The sequence below is a fragment of the Salvelinus fontinalis genome, chromosome 2, assembly GCF_029448725.1.
Source record: "Salvelinus fontinalis isolate EN_2023a chromosome 2, ASM2944872v1, whole genome shotgun sequence".
NCBI lineage: Eukaryota > Metazoa > Chordata > Actinopteri > Salmoniformes > Salmonidae > Salvelinus > Salvelinus fontinalis.
In genome coordinates, this window is record NC_074666.1 from 47,389,520 (window position 1) to 47,402,585 (window position 13,066).

Here is a 13,066-nt window from a genome sequence, read left to right on the forward strand (position 1 = left end):
AAATGCTGTCATCACGGTCATTTTCTCAGTAGGTGATGCCAGAGGTCAGCATGTGGGAGCTCAGGATGAGACGAGTTTCATACTAGTAATTACCAGTTGGAGGGGCGTTCAAGTGGATTTTTCCACCTTCCCACTTGGTTATGAACAAAGCACGTATATTAAAAAGTAAACAAAAAAAAAGTAACGCTTTATTCCTCTTTAGTCCGATATTTACTTGGAAATAATATGAGGCAATCCTAATAATACTGTTTAACAATTTCATCCTGGTTACCACCTGGTGGAAGTAACCAACTATGTAGAATTCTTTGAAGTACTGTGTGTGTGTGTACAGTGAGTAGCAGAAAATACCCATAGGTAAAAACCTGTAGGTAAATACCATCTGACATGGGGCTGTAAAATAAAGCATTACCAACATAAAGTAAAGAAACCCTTACATTATCACCACAATAAAGCAAAATGACATTACTAAATAGATTTATCTGATAAATGTATTTACATATAGCAAGATTACTTTACAGGGTCTTAGACAGACGTCTATTACAGTGCTATGCATAAAGTCAGATTTAACAACAGTCAGCAGGTAAACATATGTCCATAAATGATCTCTGTGTGTGTACACTAAGTTTGATTTTAAGCAAAGATAAAAGGTAAAACATTTTCTTGAAACGGGAGGCATTGAAGCTTTCAGAAAAAAAATTATACATCGGAAACACTTTGATAATTATTAATCTGATCATCTTCTAAAAAATATAACAGAAAAACATAGTATATAGACTATGTTCTATAGCATACACTCTTATTGTAGTTCCCTCAAGTTTAAGTTACAAGTCCATGCAATCCTCCATAGTAAATGACGGCTCACTATTTTTAAAAATCCAACCACGATCCCAGCCAACACACTATATTGCATACTTTACCATTACCAACCATGCGAACACAACATAAACGGATCAAGAAGCACCTGTGATGTGCCTAAAATAATTCCCAAAAGGTCGAGATCCATCTACTTTGCTAAACAAAGCCTAGCGCTGACAGACTGAGGGCCACGTTCATTTAGCTTTTGCACCGGTGCAAACTTTGCATAATACGTAAAGTGAAAAGATCAAAGAGGAATTCAGATTATAAAAACAAATCTAAATCGGTAGAGTGATTGGTAAATAAACCCAGTTTCATCGTCACTTTGGTTTACTGATTTCTCCCATGTATAAGAAGAGTAGCTAACCTCTGACGCCAAAGCAGAGTGAAATTGACTTTGGACTTGGCAGCAACAAAATATGATTACCCATAGGGCATTTCTCACATCTTTACACCAATTGGAGGTCTCTGAATCTGAAGACACCTATTAGACAACATGAACCAATGGGAGAGCACAAATTCTGGGGCCACATTGTTGACCCAGGGTGTACTAAAATAATGGACACTGGTTCCAGTAAGAGGTGTTGGGTGTGTGAGACGGAGGTGAAGTGTGGATGACGGGGAGAGAGGAAGATGGAAAGAGAGAGAGAGAGCAAGCGGCGAGGAAGGCCACAGCCCGTTGGGTGAACCCATTGTAATCCAAGCACAGAGGAAGTGACTGTGACACAGCAGCCGGTATGTGGTTACTCAGTGAGGCTGGCCTGGGGTTCACCGCCTCTCCCTCCAACACCCACTCCACCTCTCTACCCCTCGGCAGGGGAGAGAGCTGCTCCCTTCATGTGGAATCAGACAGCAGGAAGACCTACAGCAACCCGAGCGCACCTCCTTCTCCAGATCCCCCTCTCTTTCCACCTTTAATAGCAACTGCCCACCAACCCAACCCCTTCTATTTGGCCTTGTCTTGTCTCTTTCCGACAGATCGCCTGAGTGAGTTGGGGTCAGTGATGTTCTGTGTGGTCTCTGTGTGTCACAAGCTCTATCATCCTCAAAGCGTCTCTCTCAGTGCACCACCCCCTGTGATACTGACTCAGGGGTTATCTTGGGATATCTGAAGCACATGATTTAAGACTGGGGTGAGAGAGGGGGGGTATGCTAATTGTGCTAACATTACTTAAAAAGTAATATTTCTGATAAAATACTATTCTGGGCTCTATTTTGACAAACCAAATACAATGGAAAAATCTCAGTGGTGTGACGTGCCACCAGCGTCTGACAATAGCAATGCTTCGCACCAAGCCCAAAATAGAGCCCTCAGTGTGATAGTGTGCGTGTAGCATACATGTGTAAGTCATATGGGTGTGTGTGTATATATATTTATATACAGTAAGGTGCTTTACCAAGAAACATCTAAAACATTTAATAAAAGACAGCGTAGACAGTTGGTGTCCAAAAGCTTCTCAGTCTATAAATAAGTCCTGAGTCCTCCACACACACACACACTCTTCTTAGGACTCCAAGGAGGTGGACGAGATGGTGCGTCTCTTAGTCTTGGGCACCACCAGGATCTCATCCCCGTCTTGGAGCATGTACGAGTGGAGTGCCCGACTGCCGTACTTCATCTCCTCAGGTCCCAGCGCGGAGCCTAGCTCGCGGGCGATGTAGTACAGCCGCATGCCGTTGGCTGGCAGGTCCACCAGGGCCCTGAGCTCCTTCTTGAGCTCCCCGACTGTCTGCTCCAACCGCAAGCTCAGAGTCTCCGTCCGCTCGCCCCAGCGCACCTCCAGCGTGGCCATGCAGCGCGGACGCAAGTCCACCTCGGCCAGCGGGGCAAGCCGTCCGTACTTGGACACCAGGACATGGTACCTGTGGAGACGAGACAGAATAGACGGGAGGTTAGGATTTGTCATTTGGTAGAGAGAATAGTGGCGATTGGTCAGTTTTGGCAGGCGCGCTTATGCATACATTATGGCAGGGATTCACAAACTTTTTTGGCCCGTGACCAAATTTTTATTTTAAAATAAATTTGACCCCCACCATGTGAAAAAAGTGATGTAATAAATGGCCAATGCTTACTTTTTTAATTGGGCCTATGACACCCTATTAGAGACTTTTGTAGGCCACCGGATCAATCCCCCGCCCACATTCGGAAAGTATTCAGACCCCTTCACTTTTTCCACATTTTGTTACATTACATCCTTATTCTAAAATGGATTAATTAAAAACAAATCCTCATCAATCTACAAACAATACCCCACAATGACAAAGTGAAAAAAAAAGGTAAAATCTTTGCTAAGAAAGAAATCTATAAAACAAAAATAACTTATTTACTGAATTATTCAGACCCTTTGCTCGCAATTGAGCTCAGGTGCATCCTGTTTCCTTTGATCATCCTTGAGATGTTTCTACAACTTGATTGGAAACCACCTGTGGTAAATTCAATTGATTGGACACCATTTGTAAAGGCACACGATCACGTCTATATAAGGTCCCACAGTTAACAGTGCATGTCAGAGCAAAAACTAAGCCATGAGGTCAAAGGAATTGTCCATAGAGCTCCGAGACAGGATCGTGTCGAGGCACAGATCTGAGGAAGGGTACCAAAACATTTCTGCAGCATTGAAGGTCCCCAAGAACAAAATGGCCTCCTTCATTCTTAAATGGAAGAAGTTTGGAACAACCAAGACTCTTGCAAGAGCAATAAGGGGAGAAGAGCCTTGGTCAGGTAGGTGACCAAGAACCCGATGGAGCACCAGTTCCTCTGTGGAGATGGTAGAAACTTCCAGAAGAACGACCATCTCTGCAACACTCCACCAATCAGGCCTTTATGGAAGAGCGGCCAGATGGAAGCCACTCCTCAGTAAAAAAAAAGGCACATGCCAGCCCACGTGGAGTTTGCCAAAAGGCACCTAAAGAACTCTCAGACCATGAGAAACAAGATTCTCCAATCTGATGAAACCAAGATTGAACTCTTTGGCCTGAATGCCAAGCGTCACATCTGGAGGAAACCTGGCACCATCCCTACGGTGAATCACGGTGGTAGCCATCATGCTGTGGGGATGTTTTTCAGCAGCAGGACTGGGAGTATTGCGTGTAGCTTGATGTGGGGATTTAAAAAAATACATTTTATAATAAGGCTGTAACATAGAATGTGGAAAAAGTCAATGGGTCTGAATACTTTCTGAATACGCTGTATGCATAACTTTATGAGCTGGATTGCCTGTCTTTGCAATTTGTTTATTTTAATTTGCGCTCATTAGCATATTTAGCTAGCAGCCTCTATGTAAATTCGTTATTACTTATTCAAATATTGTTAGCATTCTGGTAATAGACACCCAATTATGTTTCTGGCTGGGTTTTTCGGCATCCCCTTGTGTACTAAGCTGGTAATACCGTAAATCCCAGGGCGAGAGAAGGACAGTATGACGACATGAAAATCTGGATACCACCCAATCCTACTGTGTACCCATATCTATACCCACACATGCAGTCAGTGCCGGCCCTAGATTTTTGGAGGCCGTAAGCAAAATTTATTCGAGTTTGAGTTAATTTCCTGCAAATCTACACATTTTGCCATTGGGCAGAGAAAAGACTAGGCAATTTTATAACTAATTTCATGCAATTTTACTCATTTTGCGATGGGACGGAGAGAAAAATTTGCAATTTTACAGCTAATTTCCTGAAATTTTGCCATTAGGCGGAGAGAAATGTTTGCAGTTTTTAATATGATATCTTACGGAGAGTGACTAACAAAATCAATGGGGCCCAAAGTTGTTAATTGGGCTAATTGAGCTATGGGCTAATTGAGTGACTGTCAGTGACTGACATACCAAGAGAAAAATTGCTGATGCACAACCTCACCCCGACAGTTCTCCCCCACCACACACTTTTTAAAAAAGTATTTGGAAATTGATCTGTGGGCCTATAAAAAGGGAGGCTGCGGGCCACATGGTAGTTTGGTATTTTATTAGGATCCCCATTAGCTGTTGCAAAAGCAGCACCTACTCTTCCTGGGGTTACACAAAACATGAAACAAAACAGTACAGCTCCCACAATCTTATTATCCTTGGACTAACCACTATCCAAGAAAACAGCTTTCTCTGACACTGTGGGGGTAAGTTGGGACAAATGTGTGTGAGTGAATGAGTGTGTGTGTATATTTGTTAAGAGTGGTGTGTGCTCGTTCGGGAAACACAGCGAGCTCTCTACCTCTCTCTCAGCCGTGAGAAAGCGCTCACCCACCTTGAGGGAACGCTGAGTTAGAGACAAGGAACGATTAAATAAAATCCCTGAGAAAAGCCCATTTTCAAAGCTACTGTAACAGTTGGGCCAATCAAATCAATTTCCCCTTCCCTCGCTGAAAACCCCGCCTGGCCAGGGTTTCAGTGTGGGTGTGTGTAGCCAGGGCTTCAGCCTAAAGCAGCAAGCGCCACCGCCATGGGAATTCTCCTCTAACCCCTCAGTCAATGCAGAAAGTGCCATTCTGTGAGAAACCCATTTTTCATTCACTCAAAGGTCTCATTTAAATGTGGAAACTTGTATATTGTACCCCTGTAAATGATATTGAGAGAGTGAGGTATGGTAATGCTAAATGCAATTTCTAATGGTCCTAGCTTAGTGTGGTGCCTGAAAAAAGCGGTGCCATTAATTTAATACCTGTGTTTCTATACACAGCTAAATGTATTGGGTCCAGGGGAGGCTGGTGGGAGAAGTTATAGGAGGACGGGCTCATTGTAATGGCTGGAATGGCATAAACAGAATGGAGTCAAACACAGTTTCCATATGTTTGACTCCGTTCCATTAATACCATTCAAGCCATTACAATGAGCCCATCCTCCTATAACTCCTCCCACCAGCCTCCTCTGTTTGTGGCTAATACCTAACCTTGTAACTACCCTAGATCTCTGGTGTTTCATGCTTCACTCTCTGTTCTTTAATCCACCTCAGCTGCCTAGTCACTTCCCCGGGTATGCCCTCAATTCCTCTTCTCTGTCTCATACTAATTACTCCACGTCGCATCTCACCCTTCTCTTCACACCATAAGCCCCTTCATCTCTCCCTTCTACCCTTCTCTGTAGCCCCTGCTTTCTTTCTCTCTCCTTATCCCAAGCCCAATCCTCTCCCTCTCCCCTCTATCCTTACCCACCCCTCTCATAGCCCCTCCTCTCTCATAGCACCACCGCCAAACGGGGATAGCCCGGCCGCCTAAGTCCTTCCCAGTGCTCATTGACCGCATCCGACACTCTCACACACGTCCACATGTGTACCCACACATGCAAAGAAACAGGCTTAGACCCAAGAGCAAGTAAACGCTTTCTCTCTCTCTCCTTGCTTTTAAAATGCAAAGAGAAAAAGAAGACCTAAAGAGAATGGTTTGTGGCTTTGAGACACTTCCATTGCAGTACCCTTATCTGAGACACTGTGTCGGTTTGGAGTCAAGTTTTGGGCTACATCAGCTCCGGTTACACACGGAAATGAGTCAACCTCTCAATCGCCCCCTAAGGTGATCGAGCGAAGGAGGTAAAAAAAAAAAATCTACCTGCCACCTTGTGTATCGGTTTTCCGATCTGAGTATTCCAAGGCACAAAGAAGTCATTGAGTGGGCAGAGACTGGCGCCATTGTCTCACAAATGTTACTTTCCCCCAGTCATGGAACACGCTCTTCCCCCGCAAATCCCTCCCTTGCATTCTCCTAAGGTTAAGTGGAATGTGGCTGGCAAAAATCGTGGGCCAATCAGTTTTCCAGCATGGGCCCAAACCAAACCTACCCCCCCGAAATGCCCATCCTGAGATGACAATATGTTACAGGAGGTTGGGTGTGTAAGAACACTGGGGGGAGTTAACATAAGCAAAAAGAGGTAGGAGGTAGCTGAGAGGTAGTGAATCAAAGTGATTCCCGTCCATTGTTAAGGTACAGTGGGTGTCTCAGAGGGCTCTTGCTATTATGAACCAGAGATAAGTTTTACATGAGGTTGTTCTTATCAGAAGAAAATCGTATGTGTGCGCATGTTTTACAGCTCCTCTGACAAAGCTCCACCTCAACAAACTAGTGTGTGTCAACAGTACCTATGAGGCAGCGTCTCTTCAGGAAAGTCCAGGTAGTGTCTGATGAAGAACCTCTCAGCGTCTTCTCTCTCCCCTTCCGTCACCACACTCCCGTTCAACACAGACACAGACGGCAACCTGCAAAAAGGACAAAGAATATGTATGAGTGTGTGTGACGTGTGTCAAATCAAACAGGGGTGTATTCAATTGTGTGTGTGTGTGTGTGTGTGTGTGTGTGTGTGTGCCTCTTCAAAAGGTATCTTGAATAATCCCACAGCACTTGCCCTCCCCGACCCGATTAAAAAACAAATAAATAAAATCACATCCTACCGTTGTATTTGCACCTTTCTTGCACTAACACAAACACTTGTCTTTTCTTACTAGCAGTGACTTTGCTGATAGCCGCTTTATTGAGGAAAGGTTTTACTTACCATGACTGTGCAATGTGGTTGTCCTAGCTACCTTGAGATTAATGCACTGTCACTTTGGACAAGAGCGTCTGCTAAATGACTAAAATGTGTGTGTGTACTCACTGTGCCACGGTGAGGCTGCGTCTCTCTTTGTTTGTGTAGGGCTGCAGTAAGGGAAGCCCCATCAGCCTCACCTCCTCCAGCTTAGGGAAGAAATTCAGCCTTTCTATGTCCTCCCATCGGTTCAGCCCTTTAACACACACGAGTTAGGATTTGTAAAATATCAGTACTCATTCTCTATGGAATCCCAGGATACAGTATTGAATATGGTGTACAGAAGTAGTACAATTCATCTATTTTCACATCAGACGGCTCTTTTCTGAGGTGTGTGTACATTAAAAAAAGAAGACTTGAAATGCCAAATGTACATTTAAAATACATTGGAATGTAAAATAACTTGAGCCCTTCTAACTAGACCTACTGATTTTTAAAGGGTTCCCTGTCCGGGCAGAGGGGAAAGAGAGAGGTACCGAAGGAGAGGAGTAGTAAGAACCGGACAAAAGGGAAGAAATAGTGAATGGAAAGAGTATAATTGGGTAGAGGAAAGAGGGATATTTGTCTATATGCTCATGCTGTGTGTGTGTGCGAATCATCATGCTGTGTACGAGTATGTTTGCATAGGTGTATCTTCATGCTACGCATGTCTGCATGTGATCACGCTGTATGAGCATACTTGTGTATGTGTGCATGGGTGACCCTCCCTTCGCATACCTGAGTTGTTGAGGTTGATGCTGCGCAGGTTAGGAAACAGGCGCTGCAGTGTGTCCTGAGGTGTGTCCTCCTCCACAGAGCCCAGTTTGTTGTTGGACAACACCAGGTTTTGCAGGCCCGGGTACATGGGCCCAAACTTACGCACCTCGTCCCACTCCTGTAGCTGGTTGTCTGTGATCTGAAGCAGGCGCAGGGAGGGGCAGGGAACCGGGGATTCGGCCACTTGGTCGTATTCGTTCAGACAAAGGAAGAGCTCCTCTAACCTACAGGGGGCGATAGTATAAGCATCAAAAAGAGGTAGCCATGTGTAAATGGAATCGAAATACAAAGTATGAGATATGAGTAGGGTGAAGTTGCCCCTAGATGCTGATCTTTGGTCCATTTCACATTTTCCACAATAATGGTTAAGGTTAGGATTGGGGAAAGGGAAGCTGATCCCCAGAGTTACGAGATACATGGAACTACAGTATCCAGGACATACCTGAACATGCCCTGAACATGATACATGGAAATATAATACATGCCTTAAACCCAAAATGGACTACGCACCTCCCTGTATACGGCATTGAAATACATGTTAAATATGGATACAAATAAATATAATACATGCCTGGACAAGCCTGAACTTGAGAAGGTCAAAGGTATAATGGCAAAAACACACAAAACACATAGACAAATACAAATAAATATTGAAATACAAAACACACACATTCATGTATTCACGTGCCATGTGATTCGCAGTCCAGTGTCTGTCATGACTTACTCAGGGGTCTGGCGTGTGAGTGTGTGTACCGTGTCCCAAGTGACACGGGTGTTGATGAGAACCAGGCGGCGGACTCGGAAGAACACCTCAGCCAGGCCTGGCTCCAGCTCAATCCCACTCAGAGGGTTCATACTCAGGTTAAGGAAGTCCAGGTTGGGGATGTTAGACACAATCGTGCAGATCTCGCAACCCAAAAAAAACAGATTGGAGCCATCACACTTACTGACTGTACTGGCAACCCAATTGTAGATAGTATACACAATGCTGCATATCTGGCAACCCAAAGATAGATTGGCGCAATTGGAACTGACTGACAGATGAAGGTCTTGTTTGTTGAATTTGTTTGTTGAATGATGTCTCTGGGCGACGTGGTAGGTAGCCGCTAGTGGATATAGTCCGTTTCTTTTAGCATTGTTACATGATTATTTCATGCTAGCCAGGAGATGCTGGACATGACAAAATAACCAGCTATTGGACTTTAAAAAAACAACAACCTAGATGTGTAGAAAATAAGGCAAAACACTCTGTAGTGCCAGCCTTCCTGCTAATAGCTAGCTGCTGATAAATGAATAGTGCATAACATGACAACCAGGCCGAGGAGGATGAGGAGAACTACAGTACCCACCTCCCCCCAGTCTTGTAGCTGGTTGTGGGACAGGTCCAGCTCCACCACATGGGCACAAAAGGTGGCCACCTCAGCTTCGTCCCCAGCTTTACTGATGCCACAGCCGTCCAGGACCAGCACACTCGGCAGATTCAGACGATCTGGAGAGAGACAACAATCTTTCTCGTGAATAATTGTTCTTTATTGAATCACATTCCCAATACATGATGGGACAAAAGCCTGGCATCACTTTTTGTTATTACTCATTTACATCACTACATAGGCAGTGTCCTTGGGGATAAGCGAAGGCATGAGTGAATGACTCATGTGTGTGAATACCATATGTAAGGGATACAAGTAGGCCTACATGCAGTATTCCTGGGTAACTAGAAGTGTGATTACCTTGTATAATGCATATGAGTAGGCCTACATAGAGTTCTTACCTCTTAATTATGTTTTTCTGAGAAAAAAGGTAAGTAGGTTGTAGTGTGGCCCTTGACTCTTCTGCTTTGAGGAATAACAACTTTTTCAGACATGTTCATCAGCCTATAAATCATCTACAATGCACCAACACAGTTTAGCAGGGAGCGAAACAAATGCAAGAGAGAAAATATGCATTGGCCACCTAACCACAAAGTTATTACTCAATCACTGCCTTCAAATGGTCGTCGGAACTGGGAAACCTCCCAGTTATGAAGTAGTAAATACGACATGATTGTGTCGGAATAATTCCTCATCCAATGAGATTAAATCTATGTAGATGAGCTAGCTAACGTTGCTAATGATAAAGTTAATTAGCTTACTTAACGTTGACAATAGAGTCAAACTAGCTACATTATCCATAATGACAAGTTTGACAATGTCAAAAATGTATTTGCTTAATCACCTTTTGATTGAAAAGCTGAAAGGTCAGTGACAATACGTCAACAACTCAGGTAAAATGATCTCCAACATTCCCACTCGGAAATCCGACTTGGGAGGGCCGTCAAGTGGTTGTTGCCCAATCGGAACCTCGTAATTCCCACTTCTGATGAGCATTTGAAGGCAGCATAAGATATAGCGCCTTGACCTCTCACCTTTAATGGGCGACCCCTGTGGACTGGAAAGCACTACGACGCCCATGCCGTTCCCACGGCAGTATGGGAAATTCTCTGGGTTGTACTTCTCACTGACCACCTGGACGAAGGTGCGCAGCGCCTCTTCATCAGAGGACTCCATGGACCCAGCTGTCTGATGAGAGAGCGAGAGAGAAATGAATGGAAGACATACTTCAAATCAAATATTATGTCACATACTCCGAATACAACAGGTGTATAAAAACAGGAAAAATAAAAAAAGTGGTCAGATGAAGCTCATGCTAAGCTACAGGACTGTTTTGCTAGCACAGACTGGAATATATTCTGGGATTCTCCCAATGGCATTGAGGAGTACACCACATCAGTCCCTGGCTTCATCAATAAGTGCATTGATGACATCGCCCCCACAGTGACTGTACGTACATACCCCAACCAGAAGCCATAGATGACAGGCAACATCCGCACTGAGCTAAAGGGTAGAGCTAAAGGAGCGGTACTCTAACCCGGAAGGTTATAAGAAATCCTGCTATGCCCTTCGATGACCATTAAACATGGCAAAGCGTCAATACAGGACTAAGATTGAATCCTATTATACCGGCTTTGACGCTCGTTGGATGTGGAAGAGCTTGCAAACTATTACAGACTACAAAGGGAAGCACAGCCGCAAGCTGCCCAGTGACATGAGCATACCAGACAAGCAAAATTGCTTCGAGGCAAGCAACACTGAAACATGCATGAGAGCATCAGCAGTTCCGAACGACTAAGTGATCACGCTCTCCGTTGCCAATGTGAGTAAGACCTTTAAACAGGTCAACATTCACAAGGCTGCTGGGCCAGACAGATTACCAGGACGTGTACTCCAAGCATGCGTGACCAACTGGCAAGTGTATTTACTGACATTTTTAACCTGTCCCTGACTGAGTCTGTAATACCAGACCACCATAGTCCCTGTGCCCAAGAACACCAAGGTAACCTGCCTAAATGACTACAGACCCGTATCACCCACGTCTGTAGCCATGAAGTGCTTTGAAAGGCTGGTCATGGCTCACATCAGCACCATTATCCCAGAAACCACTACAGATGGTAGTGAGTACAGCCCAGTACATCACCGGAGCCAAGCTTCCTGCCATCCAGGACCTTTATACCAGGCAGTGTCAGAGGAAGGCCTCCAGCCACCCTAGTCATAGACTGCTCTCTACTTCCGCACGTCAAGCGGTACCGGAGCACCAAGTCGAGGTCCAAAAGGCTTCTTAACAGCATAACACTCCTGAACAGCTAATAAAATGGCTACCCAGACTATTTGCATTGCCCCCCCCCCCCCCCACACACTTATTTTACAATGCTGCTACTCTCTGTTTACGATCTATGCATAGTCACTTTAACTCTACCTACATGTACATAATACCTCAATTACCTCGACTAACTGGTGCCCCCGCACATTGACTCTGTACCGGTACCCCCTGTATATTGCCTCGCTACTGTTATTTTACTTCTGCTCTTTAATTATTTGTTACTTATCCATTTTATACTTAATACTTATTTTTCTTAAAACTGCATTGTTGGTTACTATCTGGTAAGTAAGCATTTCACTGTAAGGTGTTCACTGGCCCTGTTGTATTCGGCACATGTGACAAATTAAATTTGATATGTGTAGACTTTACTGTGAAATGCTTACTTACAAGCCCTTTCCCAACAACACAGAGTTAGAAAGTACGAAAAATGTGCTAAATAAGAAATAAGAAATAGTAACACAATAAAATAAACAAGGCTATATATTTTTTTCTCCAAAGTACTGCCATGCATAACAGAGAGATATGTGATCGTATACAAATGTAAGCTAGGTTTGAAATAATATGTTTCTTGTCAAATATATCTGTTTAGGCTTCTTGCGGTCCATTTCCAATCTACAAATTATTTGTAAATATGTTAAAGCGCATAGCTTTAGTTACATGTCTTTTCTGCTGACTTGTCTGCTGCTAGCCTACATGCTAACAATCCAAATCTTGTTCATGCTACAACACATTGATTTGAGGTTAGCGGAGACTTAAAAATATGGCCACTCTAGGGGTCAAAGTTGGTGTGGACCACAGACAGCCAGCCCTGTGCTGTAGTGTGGTGAGGAGGTGCTGTCTCTCTCAGGCCAGCTGGACGAGAACGAAAAAGAGGGCCTGTGTTACATGAGCTAAAAGAGTGACCCAATTATCCTTCCACATTGTGACATGATCTCAATTAAGCAACCATTTAATAGAATGACCTATTTCAATGAAGTAACAACGATTCACTCTACTCTAATGTTCCTCAACATATCAAACTAGAGTCGAACAGGATTTCACTTGACCTGCATAAATTTTGCCCAACAGTCCGTTTGGTGTGGCAAAAGAAAAGCCCATGCACTCTCTCCAACTCCAACTGTCATGGAGTGCTACTGGGTGCGTAGGCTTTAGTGACAGCCCAGCACTGTTTCAATTTCAAATGAACAACGAATAATGGTCTTCAGTCTGACTCTGAACCACAATTAGTTGAATCAGGGCCTGGTGTGTTTCTT

At 44.0% G+C, this 13,066-nt stretch overlaps 1 protein-coding gene across 1 annotated transcript in view; it reads right to left on the reverse strand.

The window, feature by feature from the left end:
* LOC129867106 (alpha-tectorin-like) overlaps positions 1-13,066 on the reverse strand; it is a 77,585-nt gene that overhangs the window by 56,608 nt on the left and 7,911 nt on the right. The window contains exons 2-8 of the mRNA XM_055940287.1: positions 10,522-10,675; positions 9,467-9,606; positions 8,842-9,023; positions 8,079-8,341; positions 7,431-7,557; positions 6,919-7,035; positions 2,368-2,718 (exon numbers count right to left, since the gene is read on the reverse strand). Of these exons, the coding sequence (XP_055796262.1) occupies positions 2,368-2,718; positions 6,919-7,035; positions 7,431-7,557; positions 8,079-8,341; positions 8,842-9,023; positions 9,467-9,606; positions 10,522-10,663 (1,322 nt within the window). The 5' untranslated portion in view covers positions 10,664-10,675. The remainder of the gene's footprint in view (positions 1-2,367; positions 2,719-6,918; positions 7,036-7,430; positions 7,558-8,078; positions 8,342-8,841; positions 9,024-9,466; positions 9,607-10,521; positions 10,676-13,066) is intronic.